This window comes from Lissotriton helveticus, chromosome 10 (assembly GCF_964261635.1).
Source record: "Lissotriton helveticus chromosome 10, aLisHel1.1, whole genome shotgun sequence".
Classification (NCBI taxonomy): Eukaryota; Metazoa; Chordata; class Amphibia; order Caudata; family Salamandridae; genus Lissotriton; species Lissotriton helveticus.
The window spans coordinates 938,437,579-938,462,468 of record NC_136071.1 but is presented as its reverse complement, the minus strand read 5'-3'; the positions used below and the strand labels follow the sequence as shown (position 1 = coordinate 938,462,468).

Below are 24,890 nucleotides of genomic sequence, written 5' to 3'. Positions count from 1 at the left end.
GCATTTACAATGCAACGGTTTTGCCTTTGGAAAAGTTAGAGCTATTGGCATTGTAAATGACAATTTCTTTATTTATGTGTTCGTTTTGAAAACTGATAAATAAATGGCATTGTCCTTTACAATGCCAATAGCTTAATCTCTCGCAAATGCCACACACACCCACACCGAACCCCCCACACAGAGCCCCCTCACACACACAGGGCCCCCCTACACACACACCCACAGAGCCCACACACACCCACACAGAGCCCTCACACACACTGCAAGACCCCCCACACACCCAGACTGAGCCCTCCACACACCCACGCAGAGCCCCCCCCTCACACACCCACAAAGAGCCCCCCCACACACCCACACAGAGCCCTCCACACACCCACAGAGCCCTCCACATACCCACACAGAGCCCCCCACACACCCACACAGAGCCCCACACACACCCACACAGAGACCCACACAGAGCCCCACACACACCCACACAGAGCCACCCACACAGAGCCCTCCACACACTGCGAGCCCCCTGTGCAAGTTATACACTGTTGTTAGAGATGAACCGACCGCATAGGTAACCAATAGGTGTAAAAAGGACTTCAAAGGTGACAGACTGGGGAGAGAGATGATGATGTAGGAGTGAGAGATAGAGGGATTGTGCAGATAAAAGAGGAGTGTTAAAAGGGTTGTACACAGCAAGAAGTCTGAGAGGGAGTGTGTAGATAATGGGTAGGTTTGGGTGGGAGAAGCTCTTTGTGTAACATCAGTTGTACAAAGGATTGTACAGGCAACAAACAAGTGTGAAAGGGGCTGCAATGATGTACACTGGTGAAAGGGAGTGCTGCAGACAATAGCGAGGTGTCAGAGGAACAGCAGACAGTAGGTAGGTGTGAGATAGCTGGGCTGTGAAACTAACTCAAAGATGGGAAAGGGTTCTTCACAGGCAAGAGACAGGTGTCAAAGGGTGTAAAATACTTTTGCACAGAGCAGGCTGTGAGAGATGGGGGAAAGCAAGTCACAATGCACTTTATTTCCAACAGGCTTGTGTTATCTGCAGAAAATGGTCAGCACCAAAGGAGATCAACATGAGGCCAAGTGAAGGCACCCAAGGGGTGCAGCAGTAGATTAACCACCCAAGAGGGGGATTTAGAAAGTACCACATAATCACAGTACATTAAGAGCACAACACAAAGCCTTGTCCGTGCCAGAAAGTAAGGGGTATAACTAAATGCATACGTACCACTAACGTCAATTTCTGTGGCTTAATGTGCAGTTTCATGCCACAAAAACTATAACTGAGCCCACAGTATTACAATGGACAATGCATCGCTTCCAGTTCACACTGGTCATTGTATAATTATGTAAGGCAGGGTGCCTATTTTGGAGGCGAACGTAGCAGACAATCTGTAACAAAACTATTTAAAAAAAAAAAGAAATGTCACATGTATTTCTTTCCGCTGAGGTATAAAGATGCTTAAAGCACAAGTATTGACAAAAACAACAGAAATGGCCTTTGGGACTCATTGATTTTGCCACTGGTTTTTAGCAATGATCTACTGCGTGCATGTTGTTGTGAGTGTGTAAGAGGCATGCGTGTGGTTGTCAGTGTGTGAGGGGTGCGCGTGTGGTTGTGAGTGTGTAAGAGGCGTGAGTGTGTTAGGCGTGCGTGTGCCTCCAGAGTGCTGGTCTGTGAAGGGTGCGCGTGGGGCTGATGGCGTGCGTGTTGTTAGTGTGTAAAAGGCGTGCGTGTGGTTGTGAGTGTGTAAGAGGCGTGCGTGTGGTTGTGAGTGTGTATAAGGTGTGCGTGTTGTTGTGAGTGTGTATAAGGTGTGCGTGTGGTTGTGAGTGTGTAAGAGGCGTGCGTGTGGTTGCGAGTGTGTAAGAGGCGTGCGTGTGGTTGTCAGTGTGTGAGGGGTGCGCGTGTGGTTGTGAGTGTGTAAGAGGTGTGTCTGAGTGTGTAAGAGGCGTGCGTGTGGTTGTCAGTGTGTGAGGGGTGCACGTGTGGTTGTGAGTGTGTAAGAGGCGTGCGTGTGGTTGTCAGGATGTGAGGGGCGCGCGTGTGGTTGTGAGTGTGAGGGGTGCGCGTGTGGTTGTGAGTAAGAGGCATGCGTGTGGTTGTGAGTGTGTAAGAGGTGTGCGTGTGCCTCCAGAGTGCTGGTCTGTGAAGGGTGCACGTGGTGCTGAGGGCTGTTGTGAGTGATTGCTGCAGCATGGGTGTGTGCCTGAGCTGTCAGTGGGGCCAGACTGCTAGAATGAGAGCACGGTGTGTTTGGGGTGCTGTGGGGAAAGGACGGCCTGTAGTCTGGAAGAGTCGGAGATGCAAGAGCTGAGTGTAAATGGCCTCCTGTGGGGCACTGGCTGTCATGTGCGGGGCGTCAGTGAAGCCCCGGGTGTGACCAATGCATGTGTGTACCTGCGCCAAGGATCCAGCGAGATGTCTCGAGCAAGGACACCTGGTACAAGCTGAGCCCTGATGATGAGACGTAGTCCCCGGCAGTGACGTCACTCCTAACGCGCACATCTTTTCTATTGCAGTGACTGACGTGGTTGACCTGGACCTCGGCCTCTCGGGCCGCTCCGGCGGGATGGTCACAATCACCGTGCTGCTGGCAGTGGCGCTCTTCACGCTGGTTCTGGCTCTCATTGCAGCACTGGTCGTTGGGCGGGAAAAGTCACCGCTCCCCTAAAGATGGCATCGGCCATCACAGTGACTGACAGACACTTGCAGCACATCCCTCGCGCCCCATGAATGGAAATCACATGTTGTGCTTAGGGGGGACGTTTCTTCCAAAAGCACCCGCTTCAGAGCATTGTCCCAGCAGATTCATGTAGATGACCTTTCAGCTTTTGTGGTACAGAGCAATGCTTCAAGACGCCACGAGGCCACTGCTTGTTCTAGCAGCTAACTGAGCTCCGGTTGGCCATATAAACTGGCCATCCTTATTAACAACTTAATTCATTGCACATATGAAGAAAATATTAAATGATGGAAAATATATCCTCTGTTTAGGAGCGCTTGACCTCCGGAATTTCCTAGTGCTTGTTGGGGATAAAGTAGGAAGAATAACAACTCGCATACACCATGCCCACCGCCAGCCTAGGAGTGGCACTGCCCATGGCCGCCCTCAACATTAGTAGGCCTCTGTAAACATCGAGGCAGAAGGGGGTGGCAGGAAAGGAGTGACATCACTGCAGAGAGGCCATTCTGTTTGTGCCACCCAGGGCCGGCTTTTGGCATGGGCGAGCGGGCTCCATGCCCAAGGCGCAGGCTTCAGAGGGGCGTAAGGAGCTGTCTGCATTAATGTCAGCAGAGACCCTGCTTCTGGCTCCAGAGCTGCAGACCTGTTTTTAACACCCCATCAGCCTGCTTTCTTGCCCTCCCATCTCCTCCCACCCGCTGCTGCCATGCACCATTAACCCCCCTCCAACCAACAGCTTGGCACCAGGGTGAGATGCAAATCGGTGCATAATGCAGGTGAGTGGGGTGGCGCAGGAATCTGTGCAGAGGCCAGACACTACTAATGCAATCCTCCTGGGGCGGCCCTCTGAACCCAAGGGCTCCCGCTGCCTCGTTTTATTCACCAGCAGGAGGGCGCCAAATGCATTTCCGCCCAGGGCGCTACCCGACAAAGGCGGGCTCTGGAAGACAAAAGGGGGATAAATGCAGAGCAATCAAGGCACGGACAAGCATTGGTACTGGGCAAGCGTCCCATGCTTCCGGGGGCGACACCTACACAAGGACAGCAGCTCGTCCACGACTCATTTGCACTTCTGTGCAGCGCTGGGTCTGAACTTCAGGTGTGACGCATGTTTATGCAACAGCCACAGGGGCGGCGGGTTCCCTCTCCTGGCATTATAACGGGGGAGGCCTTCCATGTTCGTTGCACGGAAAACACCGGCCATATGACCGAGCCGTAAAGATGCGAGGCGGTGAGTGACATACACATATGTAGTTACAACGTCATACTGTGCAAGGCCTCAAGGACCTGTGGATGTACTCAAACCTTCAGACTGTCGCCAGGTTCAGTCTGTCTCCAACTCCAAACGCGCCGGCCAGGCAGCCCTAGCGCCAAGCATTCCCTGCAGTTGTGTGGCGCATGCAAAGCACATCGGTGAAGTCACGAGCAGGCTCGTGGAGAGGGGTCGAGGTGTGCAGTGCCGTGATCTCACACTCGAAACAAGGGTGGAGAGCATTCTATGAGACCCCTTGCTGCCGGGAGGGCCCGCCGCCTCACGTCCGGCCCGTGTCCCGCCCCCACCCCAAGAGAAGGCCGGGGAGACTCAGCTCCTCCCCCCCCCACCCCACCCAGACCCCGGTACAGAGATACCCTCTGCTCAGATAGCGCCCTGGGCAAAACCAGCAGAAAGCACGGACACTGCACAAGCGCTACTTCACCGCCTAGAGCCTCCAAGTCTTTCAGGAGGCGCTAGTTCCAAGTAGGCAATTGTTATCTACTTGGAACTAGCGCCTCGTGATAGATTTTGAGGCTCTAGGCGGTGCACTAGCGCTTGTGCAGTGTCCGTTCTTTCTTCTGGTTTTGCCTCCTCCTAGACTCGTGTGCATCGCACCCTCATGATAACTTTCAGAGCACGCACAATAAAATGAAGGGCTTCTAGGAGCTTGGAGAACAGTCCTGGATTTTGACGAGAATGTCAAATGTACATGCAGAATTCCAAATGGATAATTCTGCACAGTGGATGTCCATTTGTGTCAGATTAAAACATAGAATTATTTTCTCTTATGTAGTTATAATTAGAAGGAATATTTATTCCATGAAGTAACCGCTTTCTAAAAACGATGTTCGAATACAGGAGTGTTCCTTCTCAGCGCCAACTTGACCTGAAGCTTTTGGAGCGCTTTACACACGCATCACTTACATTGCCTGACTGGCCCTTTATTCCACTGTGCATTTACCCCGTGGGTCGGTGCCCTTGGGGGTGGTTTTGAAAGCCCCGGGCCGCTCCCGGTGTCCCTGTCACTTTCCGCAGGCCGCAGCTCCCCCATTTTAACTGCAGCAAAGAGAGGCGTCGAGAGAGATATATAGATGGGAGGGTGGGGGGGCGTGGCTTGCAGCCGATGCCGATGGTCGCAGCCTAGCGAGGCTCCCGACCCACTGCCCATCATCCGACGTAATTATCCTGTTTCGGACCCGGGATCCCCGCTAAAACCGGGTCGATCCCGCAGGCGACACCCAGGTCTGTCCCGGCTAGAGTGGCGAGCCGCAGAAGCACTCGTGAAGGGCACTGCGTGACGAGGGGCTCCCGGACCCTCGGAGGGCAAGATGGCGGCTGCCTGACCTGCGGGGGCGAAAGGACGACCGTGAGCCCACATAGGGGGTCTTGCTGCCCGGGAAAGGAGTACTGAGCACCATCGCACGCCGAGGGGAGACTGCAGCCCCCCGGCGTACCGGCGGACCCTGAAGGCGGTGTGCGGCTCGGCCGGGAGACGAGGCTCCGGAGTGGCTCCGCCCCTTCTGCGGGGCCGAAAATCCAGACCCCGGCTTTGCGGCCTGTGATCCCACTGTTGCTGCCTGAACCCTGACGGATCGCCGGGAACAGATTGCCCACGGTGAGTCTGGTCCTCCGGGGACGCGGGAGGAGACTCGGAGCGGGCCCTGACCCCCGGTGCAGCCGGGCCCGGTTCGGGAGGCCCGCCCTGCGGCCGAGTCTTGGAACCGAAGATAGAGATCCCTGCCCCCGCCTGCACCGGGGCGCTACAGTTGGCGGGAAGAGCCCAGGAGGATCTTGGACCGGGCCGCCGCATCAACGCGCTAGACCCAGGCGGCGCCGAGTCAGTGTCTGCCCGGGTGCTGGGGTCTGCACTCTCTCCCTGGGGGGAGGCCGGCGGGGCCCACTGGAGGCCGCCTGAGCCCTGACCTGCAGCTACGAGAGCGGCCGGCGTCCCTGCTGGTGTTGGGAGAGGCCAGCGGGGACCCCCCTCAGACCACTGCAGCCCGGCCCATGCTCTGAGTGAAACCCACCTGGGAGTACCGGCGCACCAACCCTGTGAGCTAGGACAGGCCGCCTGACACTGCCTGCCCCCCCCCGATACTTTGGAGGGGCTCTCCTTTCTGGATAACGGCGGCTCTGACCCGCTGCTGCTGCCCGGTGCGGACACCCCGAAACGGGGCTGGGTGGGGAAAGGGGACTGGAGCTGGCCGCGCACACCCTGAAGCAGCTCCCTGGCTCTCCGGGCAGCGGAGGAGCGCTGTGTGATCCCGGGGTGATACTCCCACGACTGGTGCCCGACCTGATCCACGCAGAACTCCCCAGAAGAACCACCACGCACCTGGACACCAAGCCAGTGGCGGAACCACCGGGGGCCGCCGACCCACCTGTTCCCGGGGCCGCCGCCTTTACCCGACCGACCGGCCTTGAAGGTCCGGGCCAGCTCGGAGGGTGAACGATGGGGAAGCCTAAAGGACCTAAGGGAGAGGGGGGCCCATCCACGGAAGCACCAGACGACTCCTCACGACCCCCCACGGAGTTACAGCGGATGCAAGATCGGATACTGGACGCCATTGCGGCCACGAAGGAAGCTTTGCACCAGGATATTGGTCAGGTGGCGACGGGGCTGGGGCTTCTGCGTGCAGATCATGCGAAGCTGGTGGACAGGGTCAAGGAAACAGAAGATACCCTGAAAAATGTCGTACCGGCTCAGAAATCGATGGAGGGACGGCTCACGGACGCGATGGGGCGGATACACGCCCTGGAAAGGAGGGCGGAGGACGCAGAAAACCGCAACCGGCGGAATAATGTGCGTTTGGTGGGCCTTCCGGAAAAAAAGGAGGGCACGGACATGGTGGGCTTCCTGACCGACTGGCTGCAAACGGTGGTTGCCCCGGAGGGCCTATCTCCCTTCTTCACCTTGGAACGGGCGCACCGTGTGCCTTCCCGGCCCCCACGTGAGGGCCTACCGCCCCGCCCAGTGGTCTTCAAACTACTCCACTATAGAGACAGAGACTGGCTCCTGCAGCGGGCCAGGGATGCAGGCCCATTTCAAGTGGACAACAGTGGGGTCACACTGTTCCCGGACTACACGTTTGAGACCCAGAGGCAGCGGGCCACCTTCCTCTCTATTAAAAAGGAACTACGCACAGAGGGGCTGAAGTATTCGCTGCTTTTCCCAGCCAAACTCCGAGTGATTGTGGATGAGAAAGCGTTGTTTTTCGAAACTTCAGCAGAAGCGTGGACTTGGTGGGACTCCTACAAGGCGGGAACAGACGGGGCCCGGGCCCGGGCGGAGGAAGAGTACCAGAACCACTCAATCAGGCGATCACGTCGGCTTCGTAACCGTGGCAGAGGGCCCAGGAGGCCAACGACCTCGCAGACAGAGGAAGAACGGAAGGCGGCACTACAGGCGGTGAAAGAGGTGTCGGGAACAGCGCCGGCCCTATCGACAAGGGACTCGGCCTCGGAGGCCCTGGCTACGGGCTCGGACACTGACTTGTCGGGGTTGGAGGGCGCCAGGGGCCCGAAGGTCACGCCGCAGACTTCGGGAGAGATCATCGGACCCTGATAGCTGTCCACGAAAGTGGTGAGATATGACTTTGAAGGCGATGCCTCCACAAACACTGGGACAGACCACTGTAAGACTTTTCTTTTACGAGTCACATTGAGTATTAATGGGCAAGGGGTTGGGGGACGGGTTTGGTAAGGGTCAGTAGCCAGTTCACGTGCCACAGGGCCCATAAGGCCTCCGTGGTGTTTACTACGGACTAAACAGTTTCGTGGGCACGTTTGCTCACAGGTTTGGATGGGAGTGACTACTTTGCAGTTAGGTCCTATTCTGGGGGTGGGAGGGCCTGGGGTAGTTGGGGAGACCCGAGGTGGGGTTCGGGGTGGGGGGAAGGGGGGGGCGTTGGGGATGGGGAGGGGCGGGATGGTGTCAGGTGTCCGGGTGCGAACTGTTATTGGACTGCAACGACTATATTGGGGCAATGGCTAGTATGGGTTCACTGAAATGTGTGTCCTGGAATGTGCGGGGACTGAATTCGATGGCGAGGAGGCATAAGATACATTCCCACCTAGTTCGCAGAGGGGTGCACATCGCCTTTTTGCAGGAGACCCATTTAACCAAGAAGGAAGGGGCTGCTCTGCAGCGGAGATGGAGAGGTCACCTGTTTCACACCACATACTCGGGGTTTGCTAGAGGGACACTAATCTGGATCCGGGCGGGGGTTCCCTTCCAGGTCACTAGGCACACTGTAGACCCAGATGGGAGATATGTGGCAGTTGAGGGGTTACTCAGGGGCCGCCAGATAGTCCTTTGTAGCGCCTATGCACCGAACGTAGAGCAGGCTTCATACTTTACCAGGTTATCCAGGCTGTTAGCCTCTTATTTAACTGGGCCGGTGCTGATGGGGGGGGACTTCAACTCTATCGAGGACACCACCTTAGACAGATCACATCCACCACTGAAGGCATCTCCGGTACACAGACTGGCGAAACACAGATCTACTTGGCAGGGGCGGTGGGACCTGACAGACGCTTGGCGTGCCCAACACCCGACTGAGCGGGATTACTCCTTCCACTCGGGTATACACGACCTTCATGTCCGCATAGATGCGTTCCTGTGCTCCCGCTCGGTATTACCATCGGTGGCCCGAACGGAATACCTGGCACGAACGATATCGGACCACAACCCCTTGCTCCTCACGCTGGCCTGGATGGACGAGTTCTCACCAATCCCGACATGGCGGCTTCGTCCAGATACGCTAGATGACCCACCGTTCAGCGGAGCATTGGAGGAGAGGATCTCCCAATACTTCATGGAGAACGAGGGAACTGCCTCTTCCAGGGCCGTGGAATGGGACGCGTTGAAGGTAGTGGTGAGGGGGCACTGTATAGGGAAGTTTGCGGGTGCGCGGCGGACGCTAATAGATGACCTGGACAAGGCTGAGCGAACTCTGCGAGTGGTTGAAAAACAGAGGCCCAACCGCCCTGATTTGCAGGACAGGGTATGCGCTGCGCGGGAGGAGGTGGCTGCTGTGGTGGAGCGCCTCCGTAGTTTTGATTACAAAACGTACCTAACTAAGGCGCTTGCGGAGGGGGACAAAACGGGGACGCTCCTGGCCTGGCTAGCTAACCCCAGTAGGGGCGCAGCTCCGATACTATCCATGGTGAATGCAGATGGCACTTCATCCACCTCCCAACCGGATATATTGCGTTGTTTCACAACATATTACGAAAGGTTATATGGGAGGGAGCTAGTGGACCGAGCCGAGATGACTGACGCCTTGCTGTCGGAGACCCAACTGCCACACCTCGAGCAAGAACAGGCAGAGGCCCTCGGGGGCCCGATTGAACTAGCGGAGATTAGAGGGGCCATTAAAAGAATGGCACGCAACAAGACACCGGGTGTGGATGGACTGCCAGTGGAATTTTATGGCAAATATATAGATATCCTAGCACCACGCCTCCAGCTCGTATACCGCGAGGCGCATGAGAAGGGGGAGTTGCCCCGCTCGATGCGCGAGGCGATTATGGTCCCCTTACTGAAACCGCGTAGGGACGGCACTGATCCGGCGTCGTACCGACCTTTGTCGATGCTGACGACCGATTATAAAATACTAAGCACTATATTAGCCGCCAGATTGGTGTCCCACATGCAGGACTTGATTCACAAGGACCAGTCAGGCTTCATACCCACCAGAAACACGTCACACAATATCCGCAGGTTGCTGAGGCTTGTGGCGGACCCTCCACCGCTCGCCAGAGCCCCTATGGTCATGGCGATAGACATAGAGAAGGCCTTCGATAGCCTAGACTGGTGCTACCTGTACAAGGTGTTGCACAGTTTTGGTATAGGTGAGGGATATGTGCGATGGACGAAAGTGCTCTATGCGTCGGTTGGAGCTAGGGTGCGGGTAGGAGCGCTGATATCAGATCACTATGCAGTGCATAAGGGTACTAGGCAGGGGTGTGCACTCTCCCCCCTCTTATTTGCCCTCGCGATGGAACCATTGGCAGCGCTGGCCCGGGGAGGAGAGTATTACCAGGGGCTGGAAGTCGGCGGGATCCACCACTACATATCGTTGTACGCAGACGACCTCCTGCTGTTCTTGGACAATGCAGAGGAAGCGGTGGAGGGGGCGGAGCGCCTTTTGGAGCGATTCGGAGAGGTCTCAGGCCTGAAAGTGAATTGGGCTAAGACGTGCCTCTTCCCACTCCGGAAAGCGGAGCGATGTCCCTGGGCCCACCCCAAACTCCGTTGGGAGCCGGACTGCCTCCCTTATTTAGGAGTGCACGTCTACCATGATCCCGCTGACCTGCTGGAAGGCAACGTCGGCCGCTGTATCCGTACGTTACAAGGAAATATGGCCTTTTGGGCCACTCTTCCGCTGTCCGTGACAGGTCGGGTATCCCTGCTTAAAATGATAGCCCTACCGCGGTTGTTATATTTCTTCAGGACTCTCCCAGTGTGGGTACCGGGAAGCGTCTTTCGTCGCCTGAAATCACAGATAGTGTCCTTTCTGTGGGGTACTGGTCGGAGGAGGATAGCTTTGGCGACCCTGACCCGCCCGAAGAACGAGGGCGGCCTCGCGGTTCCGGACTTCGAGCTCTATTATTTAGCTGCCCAGCTGCAGTTTTTCACACAGGAGGTAGCAAGGGTGTACCGGGGCCCGGAACAGGAGAGGGACACTGGCACCCCCGCCATGTACTGGCGTTTATCACCCTGCAACAGAAACTCATACTTCGGGGATTATCCCAGGAGGAACGGACGCTGAGGCTCTGTTGGAATCGCATGCAGAGGCGAGCGGGTCTGGGTCATCCATATGCGCCTGAGATCCCACTAGGTATGTTAACAGCGTTTCCGCACGGCGGTGACTGGTCGAACCTCCAGAACTGGGAGGAGGCTGGCCTGCAAGTGGTGGGGGACCTATACTCTGATGGGGTGCTCATGCCTTACCAGGCCTTGCAGGAACAGTACGACCTTCCTAGGGGTGATTATCTTTTGCATGCGGCCGTGGTGCGCGTGATCCAGGCGCACTGGGGGGAAGGGCTGCTTGAACCTCCAACATCACCTGCATGCCAATACACAATGATGGCTGCGGGAACGATTAAGGCAGTCACATGTCTACACTCTAGACTACTCGAGGCTAATCTACAACCCCTGACGCGACTTAAAACCCAATGGGAGACGGACCTGCAGAAGGAAATCCCGGACACTACGTGGGCTCAGCTGGTTCAGAGGGCCAGGAAAAGCACCAGAAACGCCCGCTTCCAATTAATACACCTCTACATACTTCATAGGGCCTACCTTACCCCACAGAAAATATCACAATACTTTGGCGCAGAAGACGCAGCGTGCCCCAGATGTGCACTGTTAGGCGCGGACTTACTGCACATGCTGCGGGGCTGTCCGTACCTACAGGACTTCTGGAGGGAAGTGGGCGACACCTTGAACGAAGCCACAGACAGGGACCTGCTATATGACAGTGCGACTACAATCTTACATTGGTTCCCACACACACGCAACACTAAACTGACGAGCAAATTCATAGACATGGGCCTACTTATTGCTAAGAGGGAACTTACCAGGGGATGGAAATCAAAGACGGCGCCAACACACCGGAAATGGCTGGCCGAATTCCAGAAATGGGCGGCAGCAGAAAGCACAATCAGATACCAGTTGGCACGTCGAGGGTCAGACGAGAAAGCTCAGGAAACGGCGCTGGCATGGGAAATTTTGGTCCAGGCACTCAGGGACGATGCAGTGGAGAGTGAGGAAGAGGAGGACATAGATGACCCCGGGGTCCAAGGGGAGGCAATGCCGATCCCGGCACCTACCACGGACACACACACTCCATGATTTACTCTACAATCCGTAGCTAGCCCACATACTTCAATGCACTTCTACCGAACACAGGCACTGGACACCGCAGCACACCGAAGGGGAGGGGGGGGGGGGGAGCGAGGGGGGAGGGGAGGGAGATACATTGCCCCAACGACACCGGGAATCGCAGTACACACTGTTGAGATGCTAGAGGGGAGGGTTTGGTTTACAAAAAAAGTTAAAAGCAGAAGGCGGTTGACCACTGAATAAGCCACCACTGAGTAATGTGGAAAAGTGCTGATTGCAATCGTTGCCACCCGGCCTCAGGGATGCGGGTTACGAGGCTGTGTACATACTATTTGGTTCCATGGTGAACGCTAAGGTCCCGCGCAAACAAAACTGTGTATACACTATCATGTGAATTTTGGAATCTGCAATAAAAACTGTTTTACAAAAAAAAAATATAGATGGGAGGGTGGGCATAGGTAGAGAGAAAGCGATTAGCGATGGAGAAGAGAGAGAGAGGCGAGAGTGGATGGGCTCAGGGAGGTATTGCGCAAAGAGTCGAAGGGGGGGGGTAGAGAATGTGGTGTTAGGGGCCAGAGCTGTATCTTTGAAATTGGGAAACCCAGGTACAAGTTTTGGCGTCTTCTCAAAATCCTGCACTTCTGGACAAATTACTGAATCTCCCCGTGCCTAAAAATACCACAAAAAAATTAATGAGACATTGTGTAGTTGGTGCTGTAGCATGTTGGTGAAACTGCGCCCATGAGAGTGACGTGGTTTCTATGGCTGTACGTCAGACGATCACATATAGAAATATTCTCTGACATGCACATTGTCTGGTTGGGTGTAGATTTTTTAAATTATTAACCACATGGGGCCCTATTTTTCAGAAGGGTATTTGGACGCTATATTTTGTCAGCGTTTGAGTGGTGCGCTATACTTTACAGATGACTCTGCAGCTGAAACTGTTTGCAGCTGTACTGCAGTCGGGCCGTGCCAGCCCTCGGAGACCAGCCTCTTCACACGTCCCCCCTGTGCTGTGATCGTGTGAACGAGCAGTCCAGAGACGTGTCCGGCTGACGACCTGGCGGTGGCGCTCCCAGAGGTGTCTGCGCCTCGAAGAGGTTCGGTCAGCCGTGAAACAACAACCCCCCTCCCTTAACTCTGTCACACCGCGTTTGTAAAGATGTGAGGGCCTGGACTCCATCACTAGCGCTGCTGGCCTGGCATGGATGCTCCCGTTTCGCAGCGCTAGCTGCGTCACACGTTCCCTGCCCGCTGTCCATGTGGCGGTGCACTTTGTTCAGGGTGGAGAGCGGGCAAAGGTTGCACGTGGCTCGGAAGATATCAGGCGCAGGCAAGGCAGAAAAGGCGCCTTCTGCCTCAGCGGTGAGAAGCGAGAGATGTACGTGAACCCCAGCAGGGATACTTCCTCTGATGATTGTGTCAGATCACTCACCAAGCAGGAAGGCGGGTGCCGGCTCAATGCCGGACCAGATTCGGGGGCGTTCCCGGCTTTCGGCTGACGTCGCGTGACGTCGGCAAAAGCCAAAGAATCTCGGGAACGCCCCCGAATCTGGTCCGGCATTGACGGACAGGCCCCTCGTCCAATGGCTAGGCTCCATTTATGGAGCCAGCCAATGAATGACGAAGGCCGACCCAAACCCACACTACAGTTCTCATCAGGTTTTCGCCTGCGCGAAAAAGATGCGCAGAGCTCATCTTTTCGCCAGGCAAAACCTAAAAAGGGGCTGTGTGCCCTTCCAAAATGTTCTTGTTTCTGACTTGAATCCTTCCAGGGGCGTGCTGCTGCTTGGGCCCAGGGGAAGGCTTGCCTCCCTGGGCCCTGCCCAGCCCCTGGATACCTGATGGACTCGGAGACTGATGGACTTTCCCTGGGGACCTTTACCTGTGGTCCCCTGCTTGCAGACTCCTGGGAACAACTTCTTGCTTTTTCCAAGGCTTATTATAGCCTAAAGCGCCTGGAAGCCTTGTCCTGTAATGCCTTGCAGCTGCTGGGACCCTCCTTGCTGTGGGGGTCCTTTCTGGGGCGTTTTTCGTGATTACTGGGCTCCCCAGTGCCTCGTGGGCGCTTTACCCTGATTCCTGGGCAGAGCGCTGTCGTTTTCCCGAGGAGGGAAGCACTCCTGCCCTTTGTGCCCCTGAGCTTGCAGGTGCCTACCCTGCTTGGCGCCCGATTCGGGCTATGTTTAATTTACGGGTGCCACCCCATTTATTTTATTGCCTAACGGGTGCTCACCCCGTTTCTACTCTTATTTTTGCAACCGAGGGTGCCCACCCCTCATTTTGGCCCTTGTTAATCACCGCAGCGGCCTTCTTGCGCCGCCAACAGGAAGCCAGGCATCGTAGTGCCTGACGTGGGGCGGGACTTCTGGTTTTCAGAGGAAGTCCCGCCCGCCGCCGCGCTCTGATTGGCCAGTGCCCCGGCCAGAGGGAGAAGGAGCATGGTGGCTGGTCGGCAGGGCTCCCCTGAGCTGAGGGAGCCCTACCGCATCTGAAGAAGAGGAAGTGTGGTCGTCGGGGCTCACATGTGCTGGAGGGAGCCCCAGGAGAAGATGTGCAGCCTGTCGTCCTGCGAGGGGGGCGGGAGGCGCAATGCCGGTGCCTGCCCCTCCGCGATGCTCGCCTGAAGCCCCGCAGAAGAAGCGCCGTTGCCCGGAGGAGCCCCCGCCAGGAGAAGAACACCCCGGTGAGTAGAAGGGCTGGGGGGCTCCGTGTGGGCTACTGTAGGTGCCTGTTCCAGGCAAAGTGACGGCAAAGAGCGGCCCCACTTGGCAGCGGGCCGCTCCAACATTTGGGGCATGATGATCTTAGGAGCTTGTGAGCTCCGCCACGGCAGATTCAGGGCGGCCCCAGATGGCAGTGGGCCGCCCAAACGTTCTGTCAATGGTCCCTGTGGCCCGTGTCCTCCCCCAGTTGTTTTGAGAGCCACGGAGGCTCTAGGGAGTCCAGAGGGGCTCACCGGCCACATGATGTTTAGAGCCCAGTGAGGCTCTTGGGGGACACGAGTGTTTTCAGAGCCTGTGTGGCTCCAACGTCGGCGCAGTGTTGTGTCAGAGCCTGTGTGGCTCCAACGATTGGGCGCAGTTCCGTTCTAGGGTCAGTGAGGACCCTGTTGCCGTTTTGATTCCCAGCTGCCCAGCAATTAGTGGGCAGCTGCACCGTTTAGGTCTTGTGATTGCTCCCAGGTGCCCAGCAAGTAGTGGGCACCTGCAACGTTTAGGTTTTGCGCCAGTGAAGCACCCCTGACTGGCGCTGCATGGCAGCGCGCCCTGACATTCTGGACACAGGGCTCTCTAGTCCCTTTATTAGATGGGGGCTGTATGTGACTTTATTTAGGCGCAATGTGATTATCTATGTGATGGTAATTGCCTAATGTGAGTTTTGCGCAATGTGATGTGGTGCTAGGAAATGTAATGCATTTAATATGATTACGCACCTTGATCTTACACCTCTGAATGTGTTTATGCATCATGTGAATTTGCGCTATTGAGTTATGTTCTGGCACCTCTGAATGTTTTTATGCATCATGTGTCTCCCTTGATTTTACACCTCTGAATGTGTTGGTTTATGCATCATGTGTTTTTCCTTCCCTGCACCTCTGAATGTGTTTTTGATGCATCATGTGCCTTGTTATTACACTGCTGAATGTATGTTTTATGCATCATGTGTTTTTCCTTCCCTGCACCTCTGAATGTGTTTTTTGCATCATATGTAATGTGTTCTTGCTTATACCCCTAAATGTATTTTATTCTTAGGTGGTTGTTCTTTCCAGTACAGGTGGTCCTAGTGAGGTCCTAGTTCCCTGCGTGACATTCTCCTAAGGTGGTTAGGGTTGCGTAGGTGGTACTTACCTGTTACCAGTAGTTACTGGTTGTGTGCTATAATTGTTCTTTTGTGCTACACTTATTCTAAGTTCTACAAAGTGCTATTTCTAAAAGTGTTGATTCTGACAGTGTTGATTCTGACAGTGGCCCATGTGGCCCTGTCCTGTAAATAATCCCATGTGAATATTGCCCGTGCCAGTTGGCACAATGTACATGTGTGACTTCTATCTGATGTGTTTTGACAATACAGAAGTTATTTTCATATAACCTTGTGTGGAGTTCCTTTTGTGGTGTGCCTAGGATGTTGTTGCTGTTGTGTGCTTGCGCAAATGCTTTACACATTGCCTCCGAGTTTAGCCTTACTGCTCGTGCCAAGCTACCAAGAGGGTGAGCAGGGGTTATCTTGGCGTGTGACTCCCTTGCCCTGACTAGAATGGTGGTTTCTGCCTGGCTTTGGCGTCAGCCTTAGCCTACCAGAAATAGCCAGTTCTAACAATCATCCAGTGCCTCATTCAGTATCTCACTTCTGCCCTATCCAGGGACTGCAGTTTCAACATCTATACATTTTAACAGTTTTCACTATTTCAATATTTCTCGGTGAATTCACAATCCTCCCTTTCATTATGCTGTTACCAAATTGAGTCTGGAAAAGTGGTTCTAATTCTAAGCCAGAGCTTTTTCCAGCAAATGTTTTGCCTTCCACAAGAATGTATCAATTACGTCAAATCTCAGAGCTCATTGTAACTTTGTAACAGTTACCCATGCATATCAGTATGGGCAAGTATCCAAATTTTATAGCAACATTTGAGCTGAAAGGTCTGTCAGTTGTGAACAGTGTTTGTTACAATGTTTATCAGTCAGTCATAATCAAACCATAAACAAACTACCATTGCCAGCTCAAATTTAGAGCTTCAAAATGATAGACTAAGGAAAAGAGGATATACTTTAAGCTTCTTTTTACTCATCAAAGCCAGTTTGATTCTCCTCTGACTCTGATCGACCTAAGCCCAGTTTTCTTCCTCCTACTTGGAGTGCCAATCTCCAGGGCTAAAGAGTGCCACGGGCATCTTTTCTGTGCAGGCCCACTAACGCCAATCTGACTCCACCTCTGCTCTGTATACAATATTTGAAATGGTCCTCTTCCTAGCATTGGCACCCACTTCATTTACTTTCTAAGACCATCTATGTGTCCAGCCGATCGTCTGTGTGCTCCTCTGGTTCTGGTCTCTGTTGTCGTTCCACCACTTACTCACTTCTTTTCTCGCTTCTCTCCACCTTTGCAAGCAGGTTGGTGTGATGTCAAGTTTGGTCAAAATCTCCCCAGCCTCTTCATGGTCCCGATACCAACATTAGGGTATCACCTCCCCTCTTGCACATTCTTTCACATCTGACAGTCTAGCTCATCTGATAAGTCTGCTACTGACCTCATAGGGCCTCGCCTGCACTACCCCTGTGTCAGTAGTCCGATCCTATGTATGTAGTCTGTCTGGCTCTGCGTTTCTTTATCATCAGTATTCGGTAACATTCTGCTTTATCTTTGGCAAATGTATGCTTTGACTTAGAGCTTATTTTCTGTGCATTGAAGTCCTTTCAAAAAGATTTTCACCGCTTGCTCAGGTTCTGGTCTTCCAGGAGATTTTCTGTGTTGCTATCGGCAACCATTTGTTTAAGCCCTACAATCTGGAAAGGGAAATCCATGCCGTTCGGCAGATTTATTCTGGGTGTCCAGTTTTCCGGAAAAGATTGTAACTGCATAGCTTGTTGCTGCGTAACTGATTTTCATTTATGGCTCTACCTGAAACATTGGGCTGTGCCTGCTCATGTCAACTTTTTTCATGCAGCTTCCCTCACACTCTTCTATGCTTTAGTGGCTTGGTAGAACAAAGATCCTCTATATTTATTTTATTTATTTATTTATTTATTCAAAGTTTTATATAGCGCGAACAAGATCCTTACAGATATCAGAGCGCTTCACAAAGACAGGGTAGGGGCAGTGGGAGTGAACAGAGATAATGGGAGCAGTATAATAGTCACTAACATGATAGGATAATAGTAACATACATAAGGCATATCAATATACACTCAGGTAAACAAGTAATATAAGACAGTACAAGTCATTGATCTCAACACAGAGGTGTTCAGGTGCACCTTGGGTGTGTGAATGGCTTATATCAAAGCCTTAGTGTAGAGAGAACACTGAGTGAGGGTATCAGGAGAGTGAGTCAGTAATCCAACGTGTATCATATATTGGTAGTGACACCAACAAGTTAGAAGTATAGTGCCAGAGGACAGGTGAACAGTGATACAAAGCAATGCAGAGTCTCCGATCCAGCACCAATAGTGTTCAGGAGATCTTGGCCAGAAGGATGGTTTTCACCTCTTTCTTGAAGAGTGCAGCGGAGGAGATCAGCCTGGTTTCAGGCGGGAGCGCATTCCAGATCCTGGGTGCCATTCCAGAGAAGGAGCGCTTGTATGTTTTCTCTTTCCGGAATCTACGAGGTTTCAGGAGTAAGTTTTTTGAACTTCTATTGGATCTCGAACCTCCTGATATAGACAACTTTTGAGCGAGGTAGTTGGGTGCATTGTGGTGCACGGCCGCGTGTGTCATAACTGCAATTTTTAACTGTATTCTGGCTTCAAAAGGTAGCCATTTTAGAGCCTTCAAGTCTGGGGATATATGCGAATGCTTTCTTGAGCCAGTTATGAGTCTCGCTGCAGCGTTCAGGGAGGCTCTTAAGGGTGCAGTTGTGGATAGCGGGAGTCCGCTGAGGGCCACGAGTCCGTAGTCTATTCGAGGGATGACTAAAGCTTGTACCGCATTTTGGAAGTCTTCAGCAGGGAGGAAGGGTTTAATTTTCCTCAATGAGTTGATTTGGAAATTAGCTGCTTTTGTGACTTTGCTAACGTGCTGCTGCATGTTGAGCTTGGCATCGAGTGTGATGCCTAGGGATTTCGCCGAATCCACGATGGTAGGTTGAACATTGAGTGCTGTTATTGAGCCATGTTTGGGTAGTGGAAATTTTCGCCGGGGGTGAGATGAGTAGGAACTCGGTTTTCAGAGCATTTAGTTTGAGGTGATTGTTTGCCAGCCACGATTGAGTGTTTATGAGCGTGGAATTCAGATGTTTGATGTCTTCCGGGGATTGTAGCTTTAGGTAGAGTTGAGTGTCGTCGGCGTACATATGGAATTGGACATTGGAAGCTTGGAGCAAGGTGGCGAGTGGTTCCATGACGAGGTTGAACAGTGTGGGGGAGAGAGAGGATCCTTGTGGAACACCTAGATCTGCAGGCACAGGTGTAGATAGCACATTGTCGATCTTGAACTTCTGTGACCGGTTGTGAAGGAAGGACGAAAACCATTTGAGAACAGTTCCCGATAGACCCATTCTAGTGCTTAGCAGCTCCAGCAAGTTCTCATGTTTGACCGTGTCAAATGCTGATGAGAGATCAAGAAGGATGAGGAGGCAGGACTCATTGCGTTCAAGAATTTGGAGGGCGTCATCAATTATGTGTGTCATAGCTGTTTCCGTGCTATGTTTCGCTCGGAAGCCTGATTGATGAGGGTTGAGGAGGTCAAATTGGTCAATGTGTTTAGTTAGTTGTAGTTGGACACATTTTTCCAGCAGTTTGGCCAGGGTGGGGATATTGGTGATGGGCCGGTAATTGTTTAGGTCAGACGGATCAGCTGTGGGTTTCTTGAGTATAGGCGTGACTTGCCCCACTTTGAGGGAGTCCGGAATGAGGCCTTGTTGCAGGGAGCTGTTGACGATTTTGGTCCAGAGAGGGAGGAGCAAGGGGATGAAGTCTTTTACTACATTAGCAAGTAGAGGGTCTGTGAGGTGATTAGAGGGCTTCAAGGTGCAGAGCAGTTTGTGTATTTCTTCTTCCGAGTAGGTATCGAAGTGCAGCCAAGATGCCTTGTTTTTAGGTTGAGTGTAAGACATTCTGGTGTTGTTGGGGAATCGTCTTACATCCATGATGAGGTCATTTCTTATATTGTCAGTCTTTATCTTAAAGAAAGCAGAGAAGGCTTCACAGTGTGGGGTGTCGCTAGTTGTGCGGTTTGATTGTAGGGGTTGTGTCTTTGTTTGGGTCTTGATTAGTTCGAACAGCTTTCTTGGCCTGTTTTTTGCTTGGTCCAACTGGCGTCTAAAGAAGTCCGCCTTTGTGCGCTTAATTTTCCTGAAGTAGGCATTTCTCTTGTTCTTAAGCCTTTTGAGGTGAAGTGCTGAAGGGTCCGATCTCCAGGTGCGCTCTGCCATTCGCATAATAGGCCTGTCGTCATTGAGACTATCATCATACCAGGGATTAGAGGTTTTGGTGGAGACTCTCTTCAGTTGCAGTGGGGCGACCTCATTGACTACTGTGTTCATAGAGTCAAGGTAGTGGTCCATCAGTGATTGAACATCCGAGGCACCTGAAGGGGGAAGGAGGAGATTGCTGATGAGGGGAGGCAGGGTAGAGGGGTTGAGGTTCTTCACTCCCATGATTGACACTTAAGATTAGGTGACTCCTGCCCAGCCAGTCTAGACCAACCAAGGTCATACAGCTGAATTATCTTCCTCAAGTAGGATCAGGCTGATCAAAGCTTACAACATTATACATGTTCAGTCAGCTAGAAAACCTATAGATGAATTAAGGCATTGCACAGGCTTCATGATGATCTCAGCCAGTTAATTGTGATCCATCTGCACAGGAAGCAAAGCACCCTGGAATACACCGCACCGCACACTGCAAGCAAGTGCTTAAGTTCTCCTCATAGGGACAGTAATCATTATATTAATATTGCAATACAAATTAATAATTCACGAATCATTCTTACCCATGTATATAATGCAGATACTGTAGAATCGACATTTTGACCGCAAAATCTGCATGAATAGGCTAGTAACCAGACGGGCATAATAGGCCACACTCTGAGTTGTTTCAGATCGTTCAGCCAGCAGCACAAAGCTTTCAAATGTCTCCTATCCTTTCCCAAGCATACATGTGGCCCCTGGGAGTTATCACTCAACATAACATTGAAGTCAAAATATATTGATGAGACACACATCCATTTCCAGTTTGAGAACAGAAAAGCCAAGAATGGAAATTTCGTTGAGTGTTTTTAACACCTCTAACTATGAAAGAATAAAAACGGCCTCTGATGAATGTTGAATGGCATAAAGAAACTGGATCGCCCAGCGCCTCTAAAGCTAATCATCTTAGATCTTATTAATTACAGGCGCCTTGTTAGCTGCATGGAACACCAGTGCTGTGAAGAGCACCTATCCTACTTGGCTTGAAGCAACAGGGTCTATTCAGAGGGCCCTAAAATAGAAATATAGAAAGTGCAGAGGACCCAAAAACAAGCTGCTAGAAACTTCTCCTAAATCTAAAGAGTGATGAATGCATCTCACCAGAAAAGGGTGGCAGAGGCACACTACCACTCTGCTTTGGGCAAGGCAGTGGTAGGTATTAAATTCCTTCACCATTAGGCATGCTGGAGTAGAGAAGATGCCTCCCTGTGTGATACTGTCCTACATGTTCTTGCGCCAAGTCTGGAATACACTATTTGGGCCTCAGACACTATACCAAAACACAACACTAGGTAAATGACACTTTAGCCAGCACCTTTCTCCACTCCATGCACTACAAATTTAATTATTACTTAACCAATTACAAAACATATTGAGACCTCAGCAACAGGTTAAAGGTCTATAAAAATGCTACAATATAATAGACTAGTGCGCTGTTACTGAAAAGCTTAGCAGCTAAAAATGCTTGAAAATTATGAAACAAACCTTTGAGCGTACTTGAGTGAAAAGCGAGACCTAGCCCTTTATATGACAATGCTGTCCAATGTGTTGCATTATCAGGTCTGCTGGCGTTCCCTAAACGTGGCGGATGTATTTGACTCAAGATGATCACTCCAGCTATATTAACATTTTGTGCCAGTGATCGGTTAGCTGTAGGGTGGTTGATCTAGATGAACACCCGCTGCTGAAGACTGTGAGTATGCGCAAGGTTGTTGATTGGAATTCTGCCAAGACCGCCTTAACCTTCCAAGATTTGTAAATTGAGTACCACTGAATTGGGTAACAGGAATATGTAATGTTATGGGGTTTTATAGAGCACGCAGCTGCCCCAGCAACGGGTCGTCCCAGCGCTATAATGCAACTCTGTTAGGCAAACCAGAAAACACACAAAGAGCAGTTATGCAGGGAAGAGGTGAGTTTTGATGGCTCTACGGAAGAGAGAAGGATTTTGGATGTTTCTGATATGTGCGGGAAGGGAGTTCCAAAGCTTAGGAACGCGGAAGGAGCGTCCTCCAGCCTGTACTCTCTTAAACCGAGGGACAGCAGCCAAGTGCCGGTCCATGGACCGTAGCTGGTGAGTGAGTATGTAGGGCACCATGAGACTGGCCAGAATTGCGGGAGATTAGAGAAACATGATTCTTGGTGCGAAACAGAGGGTCGTAATACTTGTTATCTTCAACATTTAAAACTGAAGTGCAATATGACGTGCTATATAAAACAAGTGAGTACTGCTGTCTTAAATTACAAGACCACTTGAATGGGATGTATCACAATCCGTGTTACTCGAGGTGTTAGTGCCCACATAAAACTTTGCTTATTGTGACAGTACTGCCTGAAAAGTGGCCGTGGGTGTATAGAGTACTCCGTGTTCATTGTTTGTCGTTTTGGGTCACAAATCATAACTTAATTCTTTGTTCCTGAAATCTTGAACTCTGGGGGTTGGGGGGGGGACATAAAAGCACAATCATGTGAGCTGGTAAAGCAACAGAAACGGACCATGATCAAATGTGATACACGCTGACAGCTTTAGCACTGTAGCCTCGACATATATTTAAAGCAACCGTCTCGCACCATTCTTTGCTGTATGATAGCTGGCATCACCCCAGCAAGGAAGCTAGTGACATTAATCAAGTTTGTGGTCAAACAGCTTATTTGGAGCTAGCAAACAACCCTACCACAGACCATGACAAAATAAGAACTTTATCAAATCATAAATGGAAAAACAGCTTCATATTCGGCGTTTGGAAATGCACCTTACTTTTTAGGTCCAAACGTTGAAGCTGCTTTAGCTGTCTCTCCATACTTTTTATTTTATTTTTTATAATCATGCATACTATACAGGCATAGAGGGGTGTTTGGCCAGTGGGCCTTATCCATTGGACTGTCAAAAGGTCTTTCACATTTTGCCACCACCGCCATAGCCTGCTGTGTACATCAGGTGGCAATAGGCCAGCACGCTTCACCGATTGCCTCACTTCTCTTTGAGTGACCTCGCAAAGCCTGTGCACATTGTTCTGACAGGCCTAAATTAAGTTCCTTTCTGTTTAGTTACAAAGCTGAATCAAAGTGTGCTTTATTATACTTTTTTCATATTACGTCTGAATACTGTGTATTAATTTTTCGCTGCATTTCAGGGTGCACAATATCTTGGTAATTTATTTTTTTTTAAATTGTAGTTGGTGTTATAAAGCGTTTAAGTGCCATTGTAACATTGCAGCTGCCTGTTATATATGTTTTTGGTTAGGCTGTGATTGAATATTGTCTCCTTTACAAACGAAAATAACAATGATGATAATATGCATGGTGCAACCAAAACGCACATGACTAGTAAAAGAGCCACAACAATTAATGTTTTTTTTAATTGAAATTTTGTATTGCAAGTGGGTCTTGTTTAGGTGGTGGCATATTTTGTTTTGTCTTTTATTTTTTGTGGCATAGGCTTTCAATAAAAAACAAAAAACATTGCACTAGCATGCCACGGACAGATCTATTGACTTTGCCAATGCCTGTGTCACACTGTTATTTTTCACACAAAACGTTTTTTGTTTGAGTATTTAAATAAATGTTGTTCCCACCGACTTTCCAGTGTTGAAGTAACTGTGTTCTTAATATTCTTGTTTTCCTGCAGAACCCAGCCATTCCCATACAAAAACTTCAAGATATACAAAGAGCAATGGAGCTGCTTTCTGCATGCCAGGGTCCAGCTAAGAATCTTGATGAGGCAAGCAAACGTAAATACCAGTTTTGGGATACACAGCCTGTACCCAAACTTAGTAAGTTCATTAAGGGACGGTCAAGTAGTGACAAAGACGCTACTCTTGACAATTACTTCAGTCTGATGACACACTTTACACATGATTTTTTTAAATGCTAGCCATGTCCTGGGGAGGTACACTTGGGCCAGTCACTAACCTTTATAAACATTAAACTTTCTTTATCATATATTTTTAACTTGCCAAGGTTGATGCGATAGTGTCAGATTGTGATCCTGTGAAACACATATTTCCTGTGTGACTTTATTTCAGTTTGTTATATATAAATATTTTTTATATGATTGTCACGATTCTCTCCCTGGGCTCTTGTGTCCACAACCAGGGGGCCGAATTGTGGGACTTTCCAGTTTTCTAATAAGCCTCCAGACACTTCCCTTCATGCATATGCTGACTTCCAGCCATTTGAACGCTATTTTGAAATTGCCATCCATGCCGGGTTTAGTGGAAGCCAGTCTGCTCATGTTTAAAACTCCATTACCTATAATCCCCTGCTCACTGCTCACCCTTTGCCCCATAGAATCTGGAAAACATCCGGAAAGGAGACCTTCCCTTGGTTGTGCCAAATTTGCATTCAATCCTTAGAGAGGGAGTAGTCCCGGAAACATGGAAGAAGGCCATAGTCATTCCACTGCTCAAGAAACCCTCCCTCGATCCCCTGGTCCCAGCTAATTTTAGACCAATATCTCTCCTAACCTACCCGATTAAAATCTTGGAAAAAATTGTCAGTAAAACCTTGTCTGGATATTTGGAGGATAACCTCCTACTAGACCAGGATCAATTTGGCTTCCACCCGGGCCACAGTACTGAGACCGCCTTGGTCACCGCATTGGACAATCTTCGGATGCGAGCAGACAAGGGAGAATCTTCCGTTTTAGTATTACTTCATATGTCTGCCGCATTCGACACGGTGAACCATACAGTACTGCTGGAGAGATTAAAAATGACGGGGGTAAAAGGATGTGCTCTGCAATGGTTACGTTCCTACCTAACTGGAAGGCAACAGATGGTGTCACTGCCTCCTTATGAGACGAGCCAGTCTCTAGTGGCGCATGGGGTTCCACAGGGTTCGGCGATCAGTCCCATCCTCTTTAATATCTATCTGCGTCCCTTTCTCTCTTTGATCAAGTCCATCGATATCGACCTGGTCAATTACGCAGACGACAACCAATTGGTGTTTTCCCTGAAAGGGAAAAGGGCG

At 51.2% G+C, this 24,890-nt stretch overlaps 1 protein-coding gene across 2 annotated transcripts in view; it reads left to right on the top strand.

The window, feature by feature from the left end:
- The window catches only part of NMT2 (N-myristoyltransferase 2), a 361,358-nt gene that overhangs the window by 208,119 nt on the left and 128,349 nt on the right, over positions 1 to 24,890 (top strand). For both annotated transcript variants that reach the window (XM_078663604.1, XM_078663603.1), the window contains exon 3: positions 23,548 to 23,692. In XM_078663604.1, the coding sequence (XP_078519730.1) occupies positions 23,548 to 23,692 (145 nt within the window). The remainder of the gene's footprint in view (positions 1 to 23,547; positions 23,693 to 24,890) is intronic.